The sequence below is a fragment of the Macaca mulatta genome, chromosome 16 (genome assembly GCF_049350105.2).
Source record: "Macaca mulatta isolate MMU2019108-1 chromosome 16, T2T-MMU8v2.0, whole genome shotgun sequence".
Taxonomy (NCBI): domain Eukaryota; kingdom Metazoa; phylum Chordata; class Mammalia; order Primates; family Cercopithecidae; genus Macaca; species Macaca mulatta.
Genome location: NC_133421.1, coordinates 91,152,362 through 91,173,575, shown reverse-complemented (window position 1 = coordinate 91,173,575; position 21,214 = coordinate 91,152,362). Strand labels below are relative to the sequence as shown.

At 63.2% G+C, this 21,214-nt stretch overlaps 1 protein-coding gene across 3 annotated transcripts in view; it reads right to left on the bottom strand.

Annotated features, from left to right (window-relative positions):
- Nucleotides 1-3,061: 3,061 nt before the first annotated feature.
- Nucleotides 3,062-21,214, bottom strand: part of BAHCC1 (BAH domain and coiled-coil containing 1) — a 71,434-nt gene continuing 53,281 nt past the window's right edge. Inside the window, exons 12-28 of one of the 3 annotated variants that reach the window (XM_077973175.1) lie at nt 18,389-18,591; nt 18,151-18,287; nt 17,412-17,540; nt 14,262-14,385; nt 13,155-13,447; nt 12,150-12,328; nt 11,278-11,579; nt 11,016-11,120; nt 10,707-10,863; nt 10,508-10,622; nt 10,348-10,423; nt 10,073-10,181; nt 9,281-9,400; nt 8,972-9,148; nt 7,614-8,791; nt 6,360-6,596; nt 3,062-5,783 (exon numbers count right to left, since the gene is read on the bottom strand). In XM_077973175.1, coding sequence (XP_077829301.1) covers nt 5,577-5,783; nt 6,360-6,596; nt 7,614-8,791; nt 8,972-9,148; nt 9,281-9,400; nt 10,073-10,181; nt 10,348-10,423; nt 10,508-10,622; nt 10,707-10,863; nt 11,016-11,120; nt 11,278-11,579; nt 12,150-12,328; nt 13,155-13,447; nt 14,262-14,385; nt 17,412-17,540; nt 18,151-18,287; nt 18,389-18,591 — 3,848 coding nt within the window. In that variant the 3' untranslated portion in view covers nt 3,062-5,576. Of the gene's footprint in view, nt 5,784-6,359; nt 6,597-7,613; nt 8,792-8,971; nt 9,149-9,280; nt 9,401-10,072; nt 10,182-10,347; nt 10,424-10,507; nt 10,623-10,706; nt 10,864-11,015; nt 11,121-11,277; nt 11,580-12,149; nt 12,333-13,154; nt 13,448-14,261; nt 14,386-17,411; nt 17,541-18,150; nt 18,288-18,388; nt 18,592-21,214 lie in introns of all 3 variants that reach the window. The other 2 variants (XM_077973176.1, XM_015120579.3) reach the window with 2 other exon arrangements.

The following is a 21,214-nucleotide window of genomic DNA, read 5'->3' as shown; positions in this document are numbered from 1 at the left end:
CGCACCTCTACCCCACTGACCCATGGCCCGGCCCAGCTCCCCACCCGAGACAGGGGCAGGCCTGGTCCCCCTGGCAGCTGTGCTGTGGTTCCAGGTGGGCACTGAGTGGTGGCTGGGCCTTGTACAATCCACCCGCCTGTCCCTGGGAAGCTCTCGCTCCCCTAGACGCGTCCTCATCACCATCATGGCTCCAGGTAGCCTGAGGCGGGTACCGAGGCTGCACTGACAGGGCGGGCACGGGAAGCTCAAGGCCGGGTCCTCTGGCTCTTACAGGAGGGAGGTTCTGGCTTCTCACTGGGATTCCTGGGGAGCGGGAGAGGGGTGGCTGTTGGGGGAGAATGGAGGCCGAGAGGCGCAGGTTCCTGGTAGGGGCTTGGTGGGAGGCAGGGAGCCGTTCAGTTATTCCCCTGGGATGCTGCCTCTGCTTGTTTTCTTAGCCTGCACCCAGGGGCCAGAGGCAGTTCCCTCCTCACCCTGCCTGGTACAGACTCAGGAGACCACTGAGGGGCCCACCCGGCATGGGCATCTGGCCAGCTCCAGTGCCCGGTGACCCTGCGACGGCTGAGCGGTGCGGGTGCTTCTCCCCAACTCCCCACCAACCCCCAGCAACCTCGGCAGGCCGGGGACGAACACTTAAAGCCCCCTGGTCCCCAATTGGTTTGTGGTATTAAAAACGAATTGCGATCAGCCAGGTTGTCATTTCTACCTGATAAAATATCACTTTTATTGATCTTACTCACCCAGCGCCAGCATTCATCTTGCTCCAGCATTTCACATAATGGCCCGTTTGTCTTGATCAAAGTGTAGTCTTACATGTTTAACCCTTGGGGCTCTGCAGCTGTGCGTGCTCAGCCCCCAGACCGTCCTTCCCACAACGCCCCACCCTTTGTCCAAGCCCGGTTCTGGGGGCAGGAGGTTCTGGAAGGCAAGGATGGCTGTGTCTGAGATAAGGTGGGAGGATGAGTGGCAGAGAGACAGTGGAGGGGAGGGTAGCACGGTGGTGTTTTGAGGCCAGGCCCAGGCACGAGTCCTGCCGTTAAGACTCAGCAGTGCGCCCTGCAGGGCTCCTGGGGATGTCAGTCCCTTGAGGTCAGGGGCTCACCTAAGCCTGTGGTCAACCCCACTCGCTGTGCCCGGGTCACCTGCCTCCTGGGCTCACCCAGACCATTCCTGGGCCCATTGGTGGCACCCCCTTCAGCCAGGCCCCCTCTGTAGCCATTTCCAGCCCTCAGTCCCACCTGGACCCCTGGCCCTGTGCCATCCTTAAAGCCTTTCTTCTTGGTGCTAGCCCTTCCCCACAGGTACCTGTGCTGGCCTGGGCCCTTTAACCCTGACCCCCAGGCGCCTGGCTGGCCTGGGACCTCCAACCCGGACTCCCAGGCTGCAGAACGAGTGCCTCAATTTGACTGCAGACTCTGCTTAGAGCTCTTGGGGCATCCATTGTCAAAGAGAGAACACAGGCTTCACGCTGTTCTCAGGGGCTTGAGATTTGGACTCTGCCACCCTCTAGCTCTAGCATCAGTCCCCTACCTCCCCCCGCCCCTACTGACCACCTGCTGGCCACCCCAGCTGTTCCTTCACTACCCTCTCCCCTGCCCTGGGCTCTTCCAAAACAGCCCAGGTATTACTTCTTCCAGGGAGTCCACCTGGACTGCCCCCGAGACAGTCAGTTGTCTGCTTTGCCAGGTGTGATGTCCCTGCTGCCACATGCAGTGGGGGGGAGGGGGCAGGGAGCTGCCGTGCGGCCCCACCAGGCCTGGCTCAGCCCTAATACCACACTTTTGGCTGAGATGGGGGTGGCCGACCTTAGGGTTCCATGGGCGAGGTTATCTCGGCCATGTAGCCCCAGGTATAGCTGCTGGGCCCCACTGTTCTCTCTCTCCCATCTGCCTGTCATGAAGGTGGGGCCATGGGCGGCTCACTCCCACCGTGGCTCACTGCTCGGTACACTGCTAGCACCAGGCAGTGCTGGATGAATGGAGGATTTGAACCCAAGACCTGCTGGCAGAGGTTTCCTGTGGGCTTCCCAGGCAGGTGTCACCTCTCCGGCCTGGGCGTCACCTGGCTCTCTTGCCCCAGAGTCCCTGTTGGCTGCCTGTGGCCTCTCTGTGCGACCTGCTCCATCAGGCAAGCTCCTGGGGTGGGCAGGAGGTGGCAGCAAGGCCTGGCTCAGGGCTCCAGGAGCCGGGGCAACAGCTGTAGGCCTTCCTCCCTGTTCCGGGCTGGCTTCTGCCCCAAAAAGTCACTGAGATGACAGAAGTCAGGGTCTCCTGAGCCCACAGGGAGTGTCTGGTCCCACCCATCTTTCCTTTCTTACCACAGAGGACCCCCGACCCGGAAACCTGGTCCAGCAGGCCCTCCTTACTCAGGGCCCAGCCAAGGTCCTCATCTGCTCCCTGCCCTCGCGGCAGCCTGAGGCATGGTCGGTCCCTGAGCACCTCCCTCCGCACTCACTGGCCCAGGGAGGCGCTGCTGACTCCGGGACTCCATCCTCCAAGGACCGTGTTTCCTGGCCGTGGGCACAGCTGTGACCAGGCGCTCGGGGCCCACTGGGACAGATGCACACCGACTTCACGCAGCTTCCCGAGATCCCAGTGGCAGAGGGGGGACAAGGAGGGTCCCCCACCCCCTGCAAGCATCCAGCTTCCTCTGGGTCTGCAGCCTCATCAACAGGGCTCCCTCCAGCTGGGGGTGCACTGATCTGTGTTCCCACACCCGGGCCGTGGGCCGGTCCTCGCAGGGTGGCCATTCACATCGGAGGCCCTGCCCAGCATGGTGGTTCGGAGACTGCTCTTGCCCTTGTCCCCTCCAGCGGAACCTACTCTGGCCCCGGACTCTGGCTCAGGCTGGAGGGACCCCACCCCTAAGACCACCCTAACCCCATTCCAGTCACATGACCCTTTTCTGGCCTGAGGCTCAGTGCCCTGAGGGGCTACACAGGGGACAGTGGGGAGGCCTGGTCCAGAAGCCCCAGCTCTGGGAACGAGAGGCTTCTGCTGAGCCCCTGGAGCCCTGGCCCCCCCAGGAGTACCGTGGGACACAGGACCCTGGACCCCCGAAAACCTGTACAATAGTCCATATATTTATTCTTAAGCAAGTTATCAATAAAAAATTTGATACTAAAATGCCTTTACATAGTCTGCTGTTCATAAAACCTTTGTGTGTTTTTTTGTCCATTTTGTTTTTAGTGTTTACATTGAAAAAAAAAAATCCAACCATCCCCTTAGTTTACACATTTACAGGAATCGTGCTTTCGTCACGTTAAGCACGGCGAGAGGGGAGGGGCCACACCAATCGCACGCACACAGAAAGGAAAAAAAGAAAAAAACAAGGGACAAAGCGGAACCCAGCAGAAGCGGGACGAGGATGAGGTGGCCGCGCCCTCCTCAGCCTTCCCTGGAACTCCAGTGGCTCGGCGTACCCCCAGTGTGTTTCTCTTCACTTGACATTGTTCTGATCCCCGAGCCTCGAGCAGGACCTCGTACAACCACCTCCCCAGACAACCACCGGGAATGAAATATTGCACTCATGTGAGACAAAGGCTAGGCTCGGGGGTGGGAGCGGGGGGCTGGGGGCAGGGACCCCTGACCACAACGTAAGCCCCCAGCCTTGAGCTTCCTGGGGAGCCTCTGGGAATGGCCCTTCAGGGGGTCCGCCCAGCAGGTGAGAAACAGGCCCTAATGGGCCCAAGAAAAATAGGGGGGCCAAGGGGACCTGGGATTGGAGCGCAGGGCACCCGCCAGCACCCCTGCTTCCGAGGCCTGTGGTGTGTGGGTGACACAGAGCTTGTCCTAGAGCAGCGGCTAACTTGGGGGGGCTTTCCTGAAGCTCCCGTGGGGCCAGGGGAACCTTGGTGTGGGAGGACAGGGGGAGGACGTGGTCCCCCATGCATTTCTGAAGCTGAAGGCTGTCAGGCTCAGGTCCAGGCAGCCCTATGTATCCTTGGCTGTGGGAGAAAGGGAGGGGTGTGAATTCTCCTGGGATACTGGGGTAGAGCCCCCGAGGGGTGCTCCTTGCACCTGGGGCCAGGATGTGGGTTCGGGTGGTCAGAGGGACCCTTATTCTATGCCCCGAGCACGCCCATCAGGCCATCTGCCCCACCGAGTGGCACTGAAAAGACCAAGAAACCTCTAAAGGTGTTGGGGCAGGCAGAGGCGTCCGAGGGCCAGGCAGATTCGGCTGGTGGAAAAGGGGGCCCAGGAAGGGGCCTTCCCCTGCTTGGGGTGGGCCGTGGGGCAGAGTCTGCATTTTATTTTCTTCTCCCTTGGCCACAGCACTGCTGGCCTGGCCTCACCACCATCTACCCAGCAGGCCAGGGGTTTGGGGGCGCCGATAACGTGGGTGGGAAAAGGGGTGTCTTTCGCATGCACTCTGCTGGGGGTGAGGAGACAATCTGGCTGGACTGTGAACCTGCCCTCGGAGGCCCAGAGCCCTGCCCAGTTCAGGATCCTGGCCAAGCTGCCCCTTCACGCGGCACCTGCTACTTTCAGGAAAGTTAAGACCCCAGGGGTGAGGAGGGCTCAGAGCTGGGCCTTGCTTCCCGAGTGTGCCAGGGCGGCGAGGGTGAGGGGGGTGAGGGGCCAGCCCCTCCCTGCTCTGGGTGGAGGCCAGACTCCTCAGCCTCAGACCAACTGGCCCCGGAAACAGAAATCAGATATAAGTTGGAGTATGATTCAGGAAATACAATCCAAACATCGCTTTTTCTTATCAATACTTTAAAATATTTGTTCGTCTTTGTCTTGTTTTGAACAGAGGTGAGATGCACACGGCTGCTGTCACACTCCCTGGTCTGGGCTTTGCCTCTTGAATTCTTCTTTCCCTACAGGCCCCTCATCACCACCCCCTGCTCTAACACGTCTTTTCTAGGAGACGCACTGAAAGCAAATAAACTCGACTGACTTTCATCTTACACGGTTGTCCCCCCAAGAGATTGGAGGGTGCCACCAAGGGTCCCACCTGACCCTCCCGTGGCCTCTGCCCCCTGCCCCGAGCTGCCTCTGTCGTCCCAGGCGCCCCCATTGGAACCCAGCTGGGCTGAGAACAGTGCATTTCCAAAGGAAACCCCAGGACAAAAATGGCCACACACAAGCACACACACACATGCGCTCACACACACCTTGTCACGCGGATGGGGAAAAACCCTTTTCCACATTTTTCCATAAAACTTCCCCGCAGAAATACAATATTTACATAGAGAAATAAATAGACAACACACCTGATTTCTGCTTTCCCTGGTGGGAGACAGTCGGAGGTACTAGGGAATATGGCTTGGATTCGAATCTCCCGTGAACTGCCGGTGCGGGAAACGGAGGGTGCTGTGGGCGGGGCGGGCCAGGGACCCATCAGGGCCACAGCCCGACCCTCCGCAGCGGATGGGACGGGACTGGGTTCCGACACCTGGAACACTGTTTCCAGGGAAAACCTAAGAAAGCCTGGTCTTGCCCTGTGGGCTTTTGCATATTTGCTCAGACTCGCCCCTGGGAGGCTGGGGCTGCCTCCTGCCCGGCGGCTTGGCTGATGCCAGGCTCCGCACACAGGGTCCCTGGCACAGGTGGGAGGCATCTGCGGTGGGCGGCTCAGCATAGGATGGGCACGCCATCGGCTGTCACCAGGCGCCCGGTGGTGGGGTCGTAGGTGCCCGCCAGGTAGTAGAGGTCCTGCCGGTCCTGGCACTTGCGGCTCCGGGCCATCTGCTCGTACTGCTCGCGCGCCACAACCTGGCACTTGTGGGAGATGGTCTGCACGTCGTTCTCATCCTCATGGCAGGACTGGTACAGTGCGTTCTGCGGGCGAGGCGTGCGGGGCGTCAGCGGCCGGCCAGGAAAGACCCCTGCCCCCCCCATGCTCTGTAAGGGTCAGCGGACGGGCCTCCAACTGTGTGACCGGAACAGGGCAACCAGTCCAGAGCCCGAGGAGCCTGCTGGGGACCCTCTGGGGACTGTCGGAGTCAGAGAAATACTAATTTCCCTGGAAGATGGACACGTCCCATGGTCTGGAAAACGGCTTCTTCTCAGGGAGGAGCAGAGGGCGTGCTGAGGGCAATTTCTGTCCTGGGCTGGCATCGCAGGCAGGGAGGACCCACGGGGTGGGGGCTGCTACACATCCCAGGAGTGAACTGGGCCTGCCGGATGCTGAGCACTGCCGTGGGCCACAGACCCCGACAGTGGGGAGGGACCCGGGGGCCCTGCTCTAGGGCATGGCTACAGGCTGTGTGGCTCCCCGCGGGGCCGTGGGACCTGCTGAGCGGGAGATGTGTGGTGGGGCCAGGTGCCCTGTGTTGGAGCACAGCGCTGGCTGCTGTTGTGCCCCCTCCCCGGGGCCCTGAGGGGGGCTGGGCCCCGCACCTGCCTGGGCCTCACCTTGCCGTCGCACTGCCTCTTGCCCAGCTTGGTCTCCTCGGGGTGGTAGAACCACTTGACCTTGACCACCATGTTGCTGCCCCAGGACTCCCACATGCTCTCGATGCGGCCGATGTAGGGGAGGTTGGGCCGGCCAGCTGACAGGAAGACGGCGCAGTCCCCGACACGCAGAGTCTCCTCGCCCCGCACGATGGCCTTGTAGAACAGCTTCCGGGCCTTCCCCTTCATGCCACGCCGCTGTGGGGGACATGGGCAGGGTGGCTCTGAGAGGCCAGGGGCAGGGGGGACAGGCGGCGGCCAGGAGGCCTGGAGGGCGTGGTGTGGGTGTGTGAGTCTGAGTTTGAGAGTGTGAGTGTGCGGGGCGCCCGCAAGGACGGGAAGCGGCAGCACCGCGGCTGAAGGCCATGGCAGCCATGGATCCGGAGCAGGGGCCGCGCCTCCACTCAGCCTGCACACGGAGTCATGACATCTGGACACTGGACCTGGGGCAGGGAGGTGTGGACGAGACGTTCACCACAGTGTTATTTACGAGGGCAAAAGACCCACGAGCGGCCCTGTGCATCCCCGAGCAGTGCCCTGGCGAGGACAGACGCTGGCATCTGAGCGCGGGGATCCACAGCTCTCCAGCTGGCCGTGCCACTATTGACGTGGAACAGTGAGGCCATAACATGTGGAGTGCAGCTCGGGCCCGGCGCCGACGTGAAGTCGTTTCCACCGTCACGCAGGCCGTGGGCTCCAGCGAGGGGCCCGTGGAAGTAGCTGTCTGCCTCACTGGGTCATAGATGGGTTTTTGTTCTTCCCTTGAGTTTTCCACATTTTTTTTTTTTTTTTTTTTTGAGATGGAGTCTCGCTCTGTCGCCCAGGCTGGAGTGCAGTGGCCGGATCTCAGCTCACTGCAAGCTCCGCCTCCCGGGTTTACGCCATTCTCCTGCCTCAGCCTCCCCAGTAGCTGGGACTACAGGTACCCGCCACCTCGCCCGGCTAGTTTTTGTATTTTTTTAGTAGAGACGGGGTTTCACCGTGTTAGCCAGGATGGTCTCGATCTCCTGACCTCGTGATCCGCCCGTCTCGGCCTCCCAAAGTGCTGGGATTACAGGCTTGAGCCACTGCGCCCGGCCCCGAGTTTTCCACATTTTTTAACTTGAAATCAAGTAGGAAGATGCAAAAAGGAGAGGAAGGGCAGCAGGGGCGCGTGAGCCTGCCCTGGTTTCCTGGGGAACACGGAACTCCTCCTGCCACCCTCTGGAGACCTACCTGTGTGGGGTTCCCCGACCACTTCCAGAGCTGCCGGACGGGCAGGAAGGCTGAGATCTTTGGCCGGTTTTCCACGGAGGGCAGCCGCTGCCTCCGGGAGAGCTCTTTGGCTTTGGAGAAGCTCAGGGCCTCTTTGCGCTTGAGCTTGGATTTGCTGCTGCTGGGGCCTGAGCCCGCACCACTGCCAGCCACCGTGGCCCTGGACAGGAAGCAGCGCTGGGCGTGCGCGTGAGGGCCGCCGCCCTTGGAGCGCAGGGCCTCGGGCTGGGCCAGGAGGGTGGGCACGGGGTGGGTGAGGCAGGTCTGCAGCAGCAGGGCGGGGTCCTCATCGTCTGAGCTGTAGGACGAGTCCTCGTTGTCAGAGGAGCAGAGGCTGGAAGTGGACATAGAGCCTGAGGAGGAGGAGGTGGACGAGCCGGAGGAGGAGGAGGACACGGACAGGCGGGCGAGGAAGCGGGAGGGCACACCGGCTGCCAGCCCCGGCCCGTCCTCATCCTCGTCCGAGAAGGAGCTGTGGCAGTCGCTGTCGTAGGGCAGTGGGAATTCCGCCTGGCCCGCGTACTTGCGCAGTGCCAGCCCCATGGACAGCGGGGGGATGGGCGCCCGCCCCTTCTTGTCCTTGCCCACGAGGGCCGGGTGCGCATAGCTGGGGCTGGGCAGGGGCCGCCCGAGCTTGGGGCCAAAGTCCTTGTCCCCCATGAGCAGCGCCCTGCAGGTTTTGTTCTTGGGGGAGGTCACACCCTCGTGGTCCAGTTTGACCAGGAACTCGCCGCCGGCCCGCCGCCGCCCACCCTTCTCGGCCTCCACCCTCTCGGCCTTCTTGGCCCGAAGCAGCTTGTGGGCTCCCCCGGGGAGGCCCGGCCCGGTCCCCCCGACGAAGGGCGCGTAGGAGCTGGCCAGGCTGCTGAAGGAGTCAGCGCGGAAGCCGTTGCCGAACACGGGTGTAGCCATGCTGTGCACGGGGAACAGGGCCTCGCGGGCCCGCAGCTTCTTGCTGCTGCCGTTGAGCTGGAAGAGGTTCTGCAGCACCCCCGGCCCCTTGCTGGCCGCTGCCGCTGCCTTCCGCTTGGTCTGCGCCACTGCGGACCAGCTCAGCAAGGGGCTGCCACGGCGGCCCAGGAAGTGGTCGGAGGCCCCCGTGGGGGATTTGGCACCTGAGGTTAGGAGTTCGGCTTTACCTGAGGGCAAAAGCCCAGCGGAGTCAGCCCCAGCTGGGCCCACAAAACTGCCTCCACCTGCCACTCCCTGGACCCTGCCTGCCCCTCCCTGGACCCTGCCTGCCCCATGGGTCTCCTCGTTCCCCCAGCCCCCAGAGGATGCCTTCCCCCATCTGGGTTCTGGGAAGTCCAGCAAAATACCAGCTTTGTCTTTGCTAATGGATTTCTTCCCGGGTGTCTTCAAAGCTTCGGGGCCATCCTGTGCTTTGGGGGACAGGCTGGGGGTGGTGGCTTCACTGGGCGGGGGCGCCTCGCTGGATGCCTTCTTGGTCCTCCGGCAGCTGCTAGACACTAGCAGGGCTGGAGAGGGCTCTGTGCCTGTGGACAGCATGGGCCAAGGGCTTCAGTGCCATGGCTGTGGGGTACTGCCACCCCAACCCTTCCTTGGGAGCCTGTCTGGACACAGTGGAGCCCAGGCAGGGCCCTGCCCCACGCAGGTCCCGGGCTCACACTGGATCTTGAAGTCAGGCGGCAGCAGCCTGACATTGGAGACAGCGATGTGGCCGGTGTCCCCATCGTCAAATTCCACCACTACCGAGTCCAGGTCCTCATCTTCGTCACCGGAGGCCCCTGTGGACGGCACACCTGAGCTTGTGGCTGGAACCCCCAGCAGGTGCCCGAAACAAGGAGGCGGGGCTGCCGAGGCCGGTCGGGAGGGTGAGGGGAGGGCTCCAGGGTTCTTCTCCTTGACCACACGGAGGGTGGAGCCGCCCTGCAGCCCGGGAGCCGGGGCCTCCTCTCCGACTCCTGCAGTGCCTCCCGTGCGATGCCACCGTCACCCCACCCCGACCGGAACCTGACCTCCCCACACGTGCTGATGCCCACGTGCCCACCTCCCAGCCGAGTCCCTCCTGGCGGCACCTCCCACCTGCCTGGCCACTTGCCTGTGGGGTCTTTGCGCCTTTCACCCTAGGGACCTACATGCCCTGCCTGTAGTCAGCCGGTTTTGCCCAGGGGAGCTGGTGCCCCCCTGATGTACTCTGTGACCCCCAGCAGCAGCGCTCTGGGTCCCTTCCTGCTGGGCCCTCTCTGCTTGGCTGGAGGCCGGAGCCCCCTCCCTCCCTCCCCACACACCCTGTGCTTTTTCATGGCGCCTGGGGAGCTCATTTTATTGTCGTACTCTGTCTAAGCAGAGAGCTGGTTCTGCCCTCGCCAGCCTCGGAAGTCAGGCTGTTGGGGCCAGACACGAGCCTGTGGGTCTCAGAAGGGCCTGCCCCAGCTCCCGCCTTGGGTATAGCTTACCCCGGACCACGTTGCCCGGGTACAGACATCGAGACTTCTGGCTCCAGTAGGCGCAGACCCGTGTGCCGGGCGGGAGGTACCGGCTGGATTGTGGCCGCACGTCAAGAACCTGCAGGAACGCGGGCGGCGGCTGTGAGCAGGTGGGGTCCGGCCCAGGGTTGCCCGAGAGCCTGGTTCCTGGGCCCGGGAGTGGCTGTGGCCCAGGCTAAGGCCTTCCTTTGTCCTGGGGCGAGTCAGCCAGGCACCTTCCCAGGGCAGGCGAGCCCGGTCCTCACCGCTTCCTGCAGCAGCTGCTCCAGCGAGTAGATCCTCTGCCGGTTGCCCCGCTCACCCTCGATGACGATGCTATAGCTGGGGGCATTGGAGTGTGTGAGGCGTCATGGGTCTCAGTTGCCCTCCAGGCCCCTGCCCTGCCCCACCGTGCCCAGGCCTCACATGTCGGGTGGCTGCAGGGTCCTGACGCTGCCCGCGTACAGCAGGCTGTCTTCCTTGGGGATGAGCACGGGCAGCCCGTCCCGCAGGTCCTCCTTGTGGATGGCACATGAGCGCGCTGTGGGCACAGGGTGTCAGCAGCCAGCATGGCCTACCCACTGTCCCTCCCCAGGCGGCTGGCGCCTTTTCTGGCCCCGCTCACCCAGGGCGGCACTCTGCTCTGCGCTCAGGGGGCCACTGTCCTCCTCCTCTTCCTCCTCGTCCTCCTCCTCTTCTGAGAAGCTGCTGTTGTCGTCAAACTCAAAGTCGTCCTCCACAGCGAAGCTTTCCAGCAGGCGGCTCACGGCCCGGCCCTTGCCCTGGGGGCCAGAGGGGTCAGGCTTGGGTGGGTGTGGGCGGGGTGCAGGTGAGTGCACAGTGGGCTCCCAGGGTTGGGGGGGCCAGAGGGGTCAGGCTTGGGTGGGGTACAGGTGAGTGCACAGTGGGCTCCCAGGGTTGGGGGCGCTGCTACCTGCTTGCCGGCCTTGCGCTTCACCTTGCTCAGCTTCCGGCCCTTCCCCAGGATGGCCTTGGCATTGCGTGCAGCCAGTGTGATAGACAGGGCCCCGTTCTTCCGCTGTGCATGGGCAGGCAGAGAAGGGGCTGAGCCGAGGGTGGTGGGACAGCCTGGGGCTGACCCAGGGCTCAGGAGCCGGCATGTGGGGGAGGGCAGGGAAGGCTTTTCCTCACAAGCACCCACCCTCTTGGCCCAGCACCCCAGAGCCCAGCCTCACCCGCAGCACTGGCTGCAGCACCGTGCCCTTGCGCGTGGCCCTCTTGAGGCGCTCGCTGGCCAGCTGGCTGCCCTCCTCACGGCAGGTGAAGGCCCGAGAGGGGCTGAAGAGGGTATCCCTGCTAGGGGTGGACCCTGGCTCTGCCCGCAGGCCGCCCTTGGCCTTGCCCTTGGCTTTCTTCTTGCCCAGCGCACCTGGGGGCCTCTGCCCTGAGGCCCGCTCCAGGGTGGTGCCCACCTTGGCCTTCACTGACCGCCTCTTGATCTTGACCTCACTTTCAGGGCTGGACAGGCGACAGGCCCCTGGGGGAGGGAGGGAAGACCGTCGCAGGGATCCCCATCCTGGAGACCTGGCTGGTTGGGCTGACTGTACCTGTTCTCCCTCCTGGTTACCCAGCAACCCCTGCCCTCCCTCCTGGTTACCCAGCAACCCCTGCCCTCCCTCCTGGTTACCCAGCAACCCCTGCCCTCCCTCCTGGTTACCCAGCAACCCCTGCCCTCCCTCCTAGTTACCCAGCAACCCCTGCCCTCCCTCCTGGTTACCCAGCAACCCCTGCCCTCCCTCCTGGTTACCCAGCAACCCCTGCCCTCCCTCCTGGTTACCCAGCAACCCCTGCCCTCCCTCCTGGTTACCCAACAACCCCTGCCCTCCCTCCTGGTTACCCAGCAACCCCTGCCCTCCCTCCTGGTTACCCAGCAACCCCTGCCCTCCCTCCTGGTTATCTAGCATTTCCTGCCCTCCCTCCTGGTTACCCAGCAACCCCTGCCCTCCCTCCTGGTTATCTAGCATTTCCTGCCCTCCCTCCTGGTTACCCAGCAACCCCTGCCCTCCCTCCTGGTTATCTAGCATTTCCTGCCCTCCCTCCTGGTTACCTAGCAACCCCTGCCTCTCCTTCTTTTTCTTGGCCTTCTGGTTGGCCTCCATCTTGACCACAGAGGAGGGCGAGGGCCCCAGCACGGCCACACTGGCCCCGGCACGCAGCAGCAGCCCTGCCTCCCTGGGTGGTGCCTCTGTCCCCAGGAGACCCTCACAGTCCTCACTGTCATAGCCACTGCCTGGGAGAGAGGCAGAGGGGTCCCGATGACTTGATGTTAAGCTGTGCCATTGAGAGGTGGGGGAGATGACCCTCTGGGCATGCGGTTATGGCGGGGCTGTGAGTGGAACCAGTCACTGTCGCCCTCTGGGCTGCTCTGTGGGGCTGCTTTGGGGGCAGGTGCCTGAGGTCCTGGCCTCCAGCCTGAAGGGATTTGTATGGGTGTGGGGACACGGGATTTTTTCTTTATACCCTGGGCAATGGGGCACCTGCCTGGCAGGGCTGGTGCCCCCTCCCCAGGAAGTCCCTTCCCCTCTTTCTGCTGTCCCCCACCCGCCCAGATGGCCCTCTGCCCCTCCCCCAGCCCCAAGCAGCCCTCCCTTTGTTCTTTCTCAGGCTTCTGAGACCTTGGGGGAAGGGGCTGGCGGGAGAAAGGAAGCTTCTATTTTTCTAGGCTCCTGTTTCTGGACACACGTGTTTGCTGGGGGGTCAGATAACGCCTCAGGGTCAGCCCAGCCGGACGCTACAGTCGCAAGGGCTGGGGCTGCTGGGAGGGCTATTTTTAACCTGGATGCTTCCAGGGGGCGTCCTTCCTTCCCCTCCGGCCCCGACATGGGGGTGAGGCACACCGAGAGCCACTGAGCTTGCCTTGCGGATGGGGGTCTCCTTCTATGAGACATTCGCCTTCTTCCCCAGCCTGTCTAGTGAGAAGGTCTCCTTGGACCTGTCACACCCCACGAGCCCTGACCCAGCCCTGGTGGTGGCCGTGAACCTGCCGCCCCCTCCTCCAGCCCCCCAGTGACCATGACCGGGGCTCCTGGCAGTGGCCACTCACGCCAGCAACTTGCCTGCCTCCCGGGACGCAGCCACGGAGGGCTGGGCTGGGCACCTGGGTGTCTCCCGGCTGCTGTGGCCCTTGGGCTGTGGGTGCCGCGTGGCCCCAGACACCTTGGCACTCTTGGCTCGGGACAGCTTCTCCCGGATGCGCCCCCCGGGGGTGGCCTCCTTCTGCTGGAAAGAGCTGAGGCCTGCGGGCAGCCCTTTGCTCTTGACCGTGGGCTTCAGCTGGGCCACCCTGTGGGCCACAGAGGGTGCCAGCCCGCCCGGGCAGCCGCTCTTCTTACACTGTGCCTTCTCCTGTGAACAGGGAGGGGCAGCTGCACTCTCAGGGCGCCCTCTGCAAACCGCAGCCCCTGGGTGGTTAGGTGCCTCTCTGTTGATGCCCGGCTCAGAACTGGTACCTCCCAGGTCCCTGCCCTCGATCCACAGGCACTGAAGGGATGTCTGGCTCAGAGACACGGGGCCTGTCCCTGGAGCCTACGCTTGGGCCTCTCCCACCCACTCCACTGCCTACCAACTGCCCACCCCACTTAGGGGGCACGGAGGAGGCTGAGGGCCCAGTGGCTGTGGGTTGTGGGGCCAGGCCATTAGCTTTTCTCAAGGCAGAGATGAAACAGCATCTGGACAGAAGGATCGGCCCCCTGGGCAGACAGGCGAAGCACACTGGGGCCCACCTCTCACCCGGCCCCGAGGCCACGGAGAGGGGAGGGCAGGAGGCGTCTGCTGTGCCAAGAAGGAAGGGGTGCCGGCAGCCGGGTGAGCCCCTGCCACACCAAGTGTGCCCCGGGCCACCTGAGGAAAGGCAGGGCCTCGCTCCGGGGAGTCTCTGTGAGCAGAGCGTGGCCTCGGCATTTGCTTTCCTGCTAGGGTGAGACGAGGAGGGTGGAGACACACGGGCAAGTGGCAGCAGGGCCGCCCGGTCAGACCTTCCCACGTCACCCCACAGGGTCGGGCTCCTCCTCCTGCCGTTGGCACTCAGAGCTCCCAGCCTTGGTTCGCTTGGTTCTGAGCAACGGGTGTCAGCACAGGGCTGGGGAGAGTCCGCTATCTGCTACCTGCCCAGGAAGGGACCTGAAGGGCCCTGGGGCCAGGCAGGTGCTTCAGCACTCACCACAGAGGCGGTCTGCAGGCCCGCGTAGACGCTCCTCTCCAGCTTGCTCCGTTTCTTTGCAGGCTCGCCCCCGCTGCCCCCTCGAAGCTCCGCGCACAGCAGACCCAGGCTCGTCCGCACCGCCCTGGGGGAACGGGGTGGTGGGTGCAGGGCACATGCAGTCCTGGCCGCCCCAGCCTTGTCCCCCTACTGTCTCTGTAGTGGGTCACACTCCTCCAAAGGCCCTACGTCTCAGGCAGACGGAGCTGAGGGTGAGGGGCCCCGGGGGCTGAGCCAGCTCTGACCTCCCCTCAGCACCTACCTCCAGCCAGCCCCTCTGCCTGCCAACCACCAGCCCTCAGCAGTCCCTGCATCCTCAAATCCACCCCACCCCCCACTAAGCTATACTGGAAGTAGGCACGCTTCTGTTACCCGAATCCCATCCTTCCAGCCTGCTAGGAAGGAACACCCTGGCAGTGCTGTCTGGTCCTAGCTATAGTGACCCAGAGGCCAGGTGTCAGGGGCTGGGGCCGCTGAGGGCTCTGAGGGGCCGCCCAGTACTCAGGAGCCAGGGCTCTGCTGCTACTGGGGCTCTAGTGGGGCTGCAGCCTCAGCCTTGGCACCTGGAACAAGGGACAGCCGCACATGCGCCGTCTGTGAGTCTGAGGCAGGCAGGGCTTATGCAGGCTGGGCCCGGCCCTTGGCGGGTGTTCAGGGCCTGATGCTACCACCCTTAGGAGTGGGGTGGGCACCAGGCAGGTTTGTGAGAACTGCATCCACATTTCTGCCATAGCTGGAAGAGGACACACCAACTGGAGTCCCACCAGGGGCGGCGGTAGGGGCAGGCGGGCGGGGCAGGGTCCAGAGAAGCCTGGGCTTTCCCCGGAGTCCCCAGGGACCCCACTGCCTGGCTCAGGCCCTCCCAGGAGCCCGTCCTGTCCTCCACGCACGTCTTGAGGACGGAACTATGCATCCTCAGCCCCTCCCAGATAGAGCCCGGGACACTGCTGGGGCCGAGCCTCAGTGTTCCCCATGCCCCAGAGCTGTGCTGTCTCCTAGGCTGGGAGCTGGGGCAGAAATCGACTCCAGCCAACATGGGCCTAGCAGCTACCTCCAGATGTCCCCAAACAGGTCCCACCTGATTCCCCCACATCCCGGACTCCCCATCTTTTTTTTTTTTTTTTTTTTTTTTGAGACGGAGTCTCGCTCTGTCGCCCAGGCTGGAGTGCAGTGGCCGGATCTCAGCTCACTGCAAGCTCCGCCGCCCGAGTTTACACCATTCTCCTGCCTCAGCCTCCCGAGTAGCTGGGACTACAGGCGCCTGCCACCTCGCCCGGCTAGTTTTTTGTATTTTTTAGTAGAGACGGGGTTTCACCGTGTTAGCCAGGATGGTCTTGATCTCCTGACCTCGTGATCCGCCCGTCTCGGCCTCCCAAAGTGCTGGGATTACAGGCTTGAGCCACCGCGCCCGGCCCGGACTCCCCATCTTGTGTGGGTGACCCACTCTCCCCAGAACCTCCCACTGCCCCATTTCACATGGGGAAGCCAAGGCTCGCGGAGTCTTTCTGCCTGTTCCTGGCTAGACAGGGGCTGGGGGCTTGGCCTCTCACCTTTCAACCCCCTGACTCACAGTTGCACCTGTGAGCCCCAGCTGCTCATGAAAATGAATCACAGGGCCGGGCGCGGTGGCTCAAGCCTGTAATCCCGGCACTTTGGGAGGCCGAGACGGGCGGATCACGAGGTCAGGAGATCGAGACCATCCTGGCTAACACGGTGAAACCCCGTCTCTACTAAAAAATACAAAAAACTAGCCGGGCGAGGTGGCGGGCGCCTGTAGTCCCAGCTACTCGGGAGGCTGAGGCAGGAGAATGGCGTAAACCCGGGGGGCGGAGCTTGCAGTGAGCTGAGATCCGGCCACTGCACTCCAGCCTGGGCGACATAGCGAGACTCTGTCTCAAAAAAAAAAAAAAAAAAAAAAGAAAATGAATCACAGATGGAGACAAAGAGCCCTGCCCGGCTCTGGCCGAACATCCCTTTCCACCTTCCTGCCCACCGAGGAGGTTTCTGAGGGCTGAGGGGCCAGGCAGGAAGCCGTGGGCCAGAAGACGCCCCTGGGCCCCCACTCCCCAACTTCCTGCACAGTAGAAGGCCCGTCCCGGGGCCAACTGCCTCCGCCACCACTGCCTGGATGAGTGAGGGCAGGAGGTGGAAGGGTGAGGTGGGGCCCTGACCCTCAGGAAGAGGGGTCCTGGACTCAGTTTCCGTGAGGTCCCGAGGCTGCTGCCTTCTAGCCAGACCCTGGCTTCCAGGGGCCCTGTCCTGCCCAGCAGCTCCCACAGTGCTGGCCGGTTCTCAAAGGGAGACCCCAGGAGACCCCCCCAAGAGACACCTGGGCAGGGAAGGGGCAGCTCTGGGGGGCTGCCATATGGTGACCCCTCCACTGCCCACAGCCACGCAGCCCCTCCCTATAACCTTCCCTGCATTTGCTAATGTTTTGTGACATAAAGCCCTGAGATTAATTTTTTGCCTCTGTCTTAATTGAAGGAACCATTTAGTGCCGATTTAACTATTATTACCAAATCATCAGGATTGATGCAGTGCGCACACGCACGCGCCAATCGTGTTTGGAGGAGCTCGGAGGATTTATGCAAATGGGCCTGCCGGGAGAGGCAATTTGTAGCCGAGAAGGACAATTATACCAGGCCCGGGAGTGCACCAACGGCTGTGCCGGGCGGGTAATGGATAATAACATCGCGCCGGCAGCCGTGAGCAGCGCCGCAGCGTGACCAACGACTTTATACAGTGCAGATAAAGAGGCCTACAGGCAATGCCGCCTCACACTCCAGGGGGCCGGGTGGGGCGCGGGCGGGGACGATGCCACAGCCAGGTGTGCAGAGCCGGCGTGGCCGGGCCTGGGAGCTGTGGCTTCCAGAGGGGGACCCGGGCCAGGGTGCTGCTGGGAGCTGCCAGCTGGGCAAAGCCTGTCTGGAGCAGGGCTCTGTCCACTGGTCACTCTCGATGGTCTAGGAGGGGCAGGGCCAGGCCTTCAGAGTGGCTGTGAAGGGGCACCAGCAGCCCCGGAAGCCTCAGAGGAGCTGGACCCTGCTGCCCCGGCCTCGAGGGCCCAGGGCCAGCCACAGGTGCCCTGCGATGCCAGTGCCCAGGACTCACTTGACTTTCTTGCCATCGCTCCTGGGGAGCGGCCCCGTGGGACGTGGGGCAGGCAGTGAGCTTGAGTGTTTGCGCTTCCTCGGCCGGCCAGGCCCCCGCCGCGCAGGGCTCCGCGAGCTCTCGTCTCTCCTGGGGGCCACAAGGGGGATGGTCAGAGGCTCATGCAGAATCCAGTGCCCCAACAAGGTTCCAGCCGAGGGCACTGGCCTTAGATGGCTACTGGGTGCGGGGAAAGGTGGGGCCCAGACTTGGCCTGGGGAGCTTGACCCCTCAAGCAGAAGGCAAGGCCAGCCAGGGCCCCCGCCGCCCCCACCTCCCACCATCCACACACGCTGGTCAGGCGGTGCCCCTGCCCTTGTTGCAACTGCGGGGTGTCCCCTCCCCCAGAGAAATTTCCGACTTCTGCCCTGGCCCCCCAGCGCCCCTAGTCCTCCCTACTCCCCTTTCTGCCACTGTCCCCTCACCCGCCACCCTGCAGCCGGCCTCCTGCATACCAGGCTCTGCCGAGTGGCTCTTCCAGACCCCCAGTCCTGCTGCTTGGTCTCGCCTGGCCGAATGCCTCCCTCCTTGGGCCCCACTGCCTCTGGGAAGGCCTCCCCGACAGACCCCAGTGTCTGCCCACAGGCAGGGTGCAGAGCTCAGTCCTGGCCTGTTACCACATAGGCCCCAGCACCGTGCACACCTCCCAGGGGTGGGGGTGCAGCGACCCTCCCAGGCCCTCCCACCACGCCGGGCGTACTCATGGTCGTGCCTGCGCTGCAGGCGGGCCAGCTCCCGCTGCTTTTCCTTGTAGCGCCGCTGCAGCTCCGCCAGCTGCACACGCATCCCCACCTCTTGTGTGTCCAGCCGGTCGATGGCGGCCTTCAGGGGGCACACCTGGTGGGCAGGGGCACAGGGGCCTGTGAGCCGGGCCAGGGCCCAGGCTGGGGCTGTGTGGCAATGCATTGGGCAATGTGAGCACTGGGACCCCTACTCACAGGCTTGGTCTTGGGGGTCCAGGTGTCCTTGCGCTGCAGGATCTGCATGCGGGGGGTGAGCCTGGGGCCGCTACAGGGGTCGGCCGTGGGTGGCTGTGCTGGGGCAGTGGTGCTGTCTAGGCCAGCGGCCTCCACCAGGGACCAGGCTGTGGCCAGCGTGGCCAGGTGCTGTAGGTTGAAGGCTAGCACGTCCTCTTCCTCCTCTGTGGGGCATGGGAAGGTCAGAATGGGCATAGCTGGGCACACACTGCCCCTCACAGGCTCTCGACATCAGCTGTGGTCCCCTGAAGCCACCCAGCCGTGAAGACCAGGATGAGGGTCAGGAGGCCGGGAAGAGTGACGTGGGCATCAGGGTTGGCATCCAGCACCCCTGTTTGGTTCCAGGCTGGTTGTAGGGCCGGGCCAGCTGGGAGGACCCATGTGGCAGGGTCCTCCGTGTCACAGAGCAAGACAGGCCCCAAACCATCTAAGTAAAAGTAAGCTGCTCGTTACTACTTCTAACAGAAACGCCTGTGTGTCCCCTCACCGGGGGTGCGCTGCTTCGAACGGCAGCTCTGGGAAGGGACACTCGCTCTGGGGCCCTCAGAGACACAGGCAGCGCTGCAAGAGGCCACTGAGGCTTCCAGCATGGAAGCTGTTGAAGTTCAACCAAGTTCAATTCAGCGGCTCAAGCCCGTGGTTCCCTCAGACGTCTGTCCATGTGGCTTTAACCAAGTTCAAAGTCACGTGGAGAGATGGCTTTGGAACTGTGGGCTTCAGTACCTGGGCATCATTCAACCCAGCTGGTGGAGGCTGGTGTCCCCCAGTAGCTAAGACGTGCCACTGCCCATCCATCTGCCCATCAGTCCTTCCATCTACTCGCCTGTGTGGACACCTAAGGAGCAGTGGCTGCAGGGAGGCCAGCGGTCAGTGCAGAGGGAGGGGACAAGTCCCTTCGATACCTTTAGGTTTGAGACAGGGCCCTGCTTTATTGCCCGGGCTGGAGTGCAGTGGGGTCCTGCTTTATTGCCCGGGCTGGAGTGCAGTGGCTCCATCACGGCTCACTGCAACCTCGAACTCCTGGGCTCCAGCACCCTCCCCTCAGCCTCCTGGGTAGCTGGGACCCCAGGCCCTCAATTCCTTGTGAGGAGGGCAGCGGCAGGAGTTTCTGGATGCAGCCTTACCTGCTGTGACCCTTCTCAGAGGGGCCCCCACCACTCCTCCATCCTCCCTCAGAGCACCAAGCCCCCGCCACTGCCCTGTCTCTGAACAGAGTGCTGGGCTCTGCCAGGCCCTTTCCACACACTCCAGCCCTGTTGCAGGCAGGAGGGCCAGGGATTGAGCACAGGTCAGGAGGGAGGGGCTGCCAGGGCCGCGTCCTCTGGGACCTCAACCTGGGGGCGGGGGCGGGGGAGCTACCCTCACAGTGACTGCAGGAACAGCGGCAGCCCAACAGCCCAGGGAGTGGCCTGGGGAAGGGATGGCCCATCTCGGGGTCAGAGCTTGGGCCAGCAGAGGCTGGCATCATGCAGGGGAGGGCCCAGCATGGGGATTCAGGGCCTGAGTAGGGGGACCCAGCCCTGGGGGCTGACAACAGAGACCAGGAACAGGGCCCCCATGGGCTGATCCCACAAGGACATCCAGCAGGAGATAGGGGCCAGACAGCTTGAGGTGGGGGTAAGTGGTTATGGCCAGGAAGGCGGGAGAATTGGGGGACCCCTGTGGGGTCAGAGTAGAGGTGCTGGCACTCCTGGGAAAGCCTAGGAGTAACGATAACCTCACAGCAATGAGCACCCCAAACCTGGTCTCTGCCTCGGAACCCCATGCTCCACTTAACGGACTTGGGCTCCCTAGACATGGTTGATCTCAGCCACAGGCAGGAGTGCGGGGTGACCAGAGCAAACCCCATCCCTAATGGGACACATCAGTGCCTGACCGCTGGGGGATGCACCTGAGATTCCACCAAAGGCATCGACCCAAACGCCCCGGCTGGGAGGCGCTCCACGGTGCGCAGCCAGTTCCCTCCTCAAGTACGAGGGAGGGCCCGGAGGCCACAAGCCCAGCCCAAAGGTTGATCCATCCCCAGAGGTCATTACTCAGAAGCCAGGAGGAGCTCGGAGGGGCAGATGCTGGGGTGCAAAGCTCTGGACCGAGAGCACAGATCTGGTGGGGACCATGGGAACGCTCAGGCTGCTGGGTCCAGGGTCCACAGGGAACGGGAGGGGAGAGAGGGCCGAGGGGGGTGGACTGAGCAGCTGCTGCCATCAGCAGCCGGGAAGATGCATCTGCAGGCCCCTTCCACTGAAGGCCCCAGGTCTCCTGGTCTCCGGGTCACTGCACTTGGCCAGAAGGTCTCTCTGTGCCTTCCCTGCCCTTGCAGGCTACAGGCGTGTGGCCCCCACATGGCCTCACCCAGATGGCTCTGCCAAGCCTGGGGGCTCTATGCCCGCCCGGCCCCGATGCTGGGGACTTTTTCCCCACTTTCCCCTCTGCAAATCCTGCTGTCTGAAATCCTGCTGTCTGAAATCCTGCTGTCTGAAATCCTGCTGTCTGGCACAGGACAAAACCAGTCTCCTAATTAATTTCAACCAAAGTGGTCACTATACTTGTAGGATTGAGCTCTGAGCCCAGCAGCTGCACAGACCTGCCCATTAATTGGGACAAGGGGAGGGGAGAGGCGAGGGTGGGGGCCCAGGAGGGGACCGTGAGGTGGAGACCCGGAGGGCAGAGCTGGCCCTGACTCTGCCTCTGCACACCCTGGTGACTGGGACACCTGGTCTGGCCAGAGTGTGATGAGATCCATGCTGGGTTAAGCCACATGGCTCCCCACCTGGGACACATGGTCTA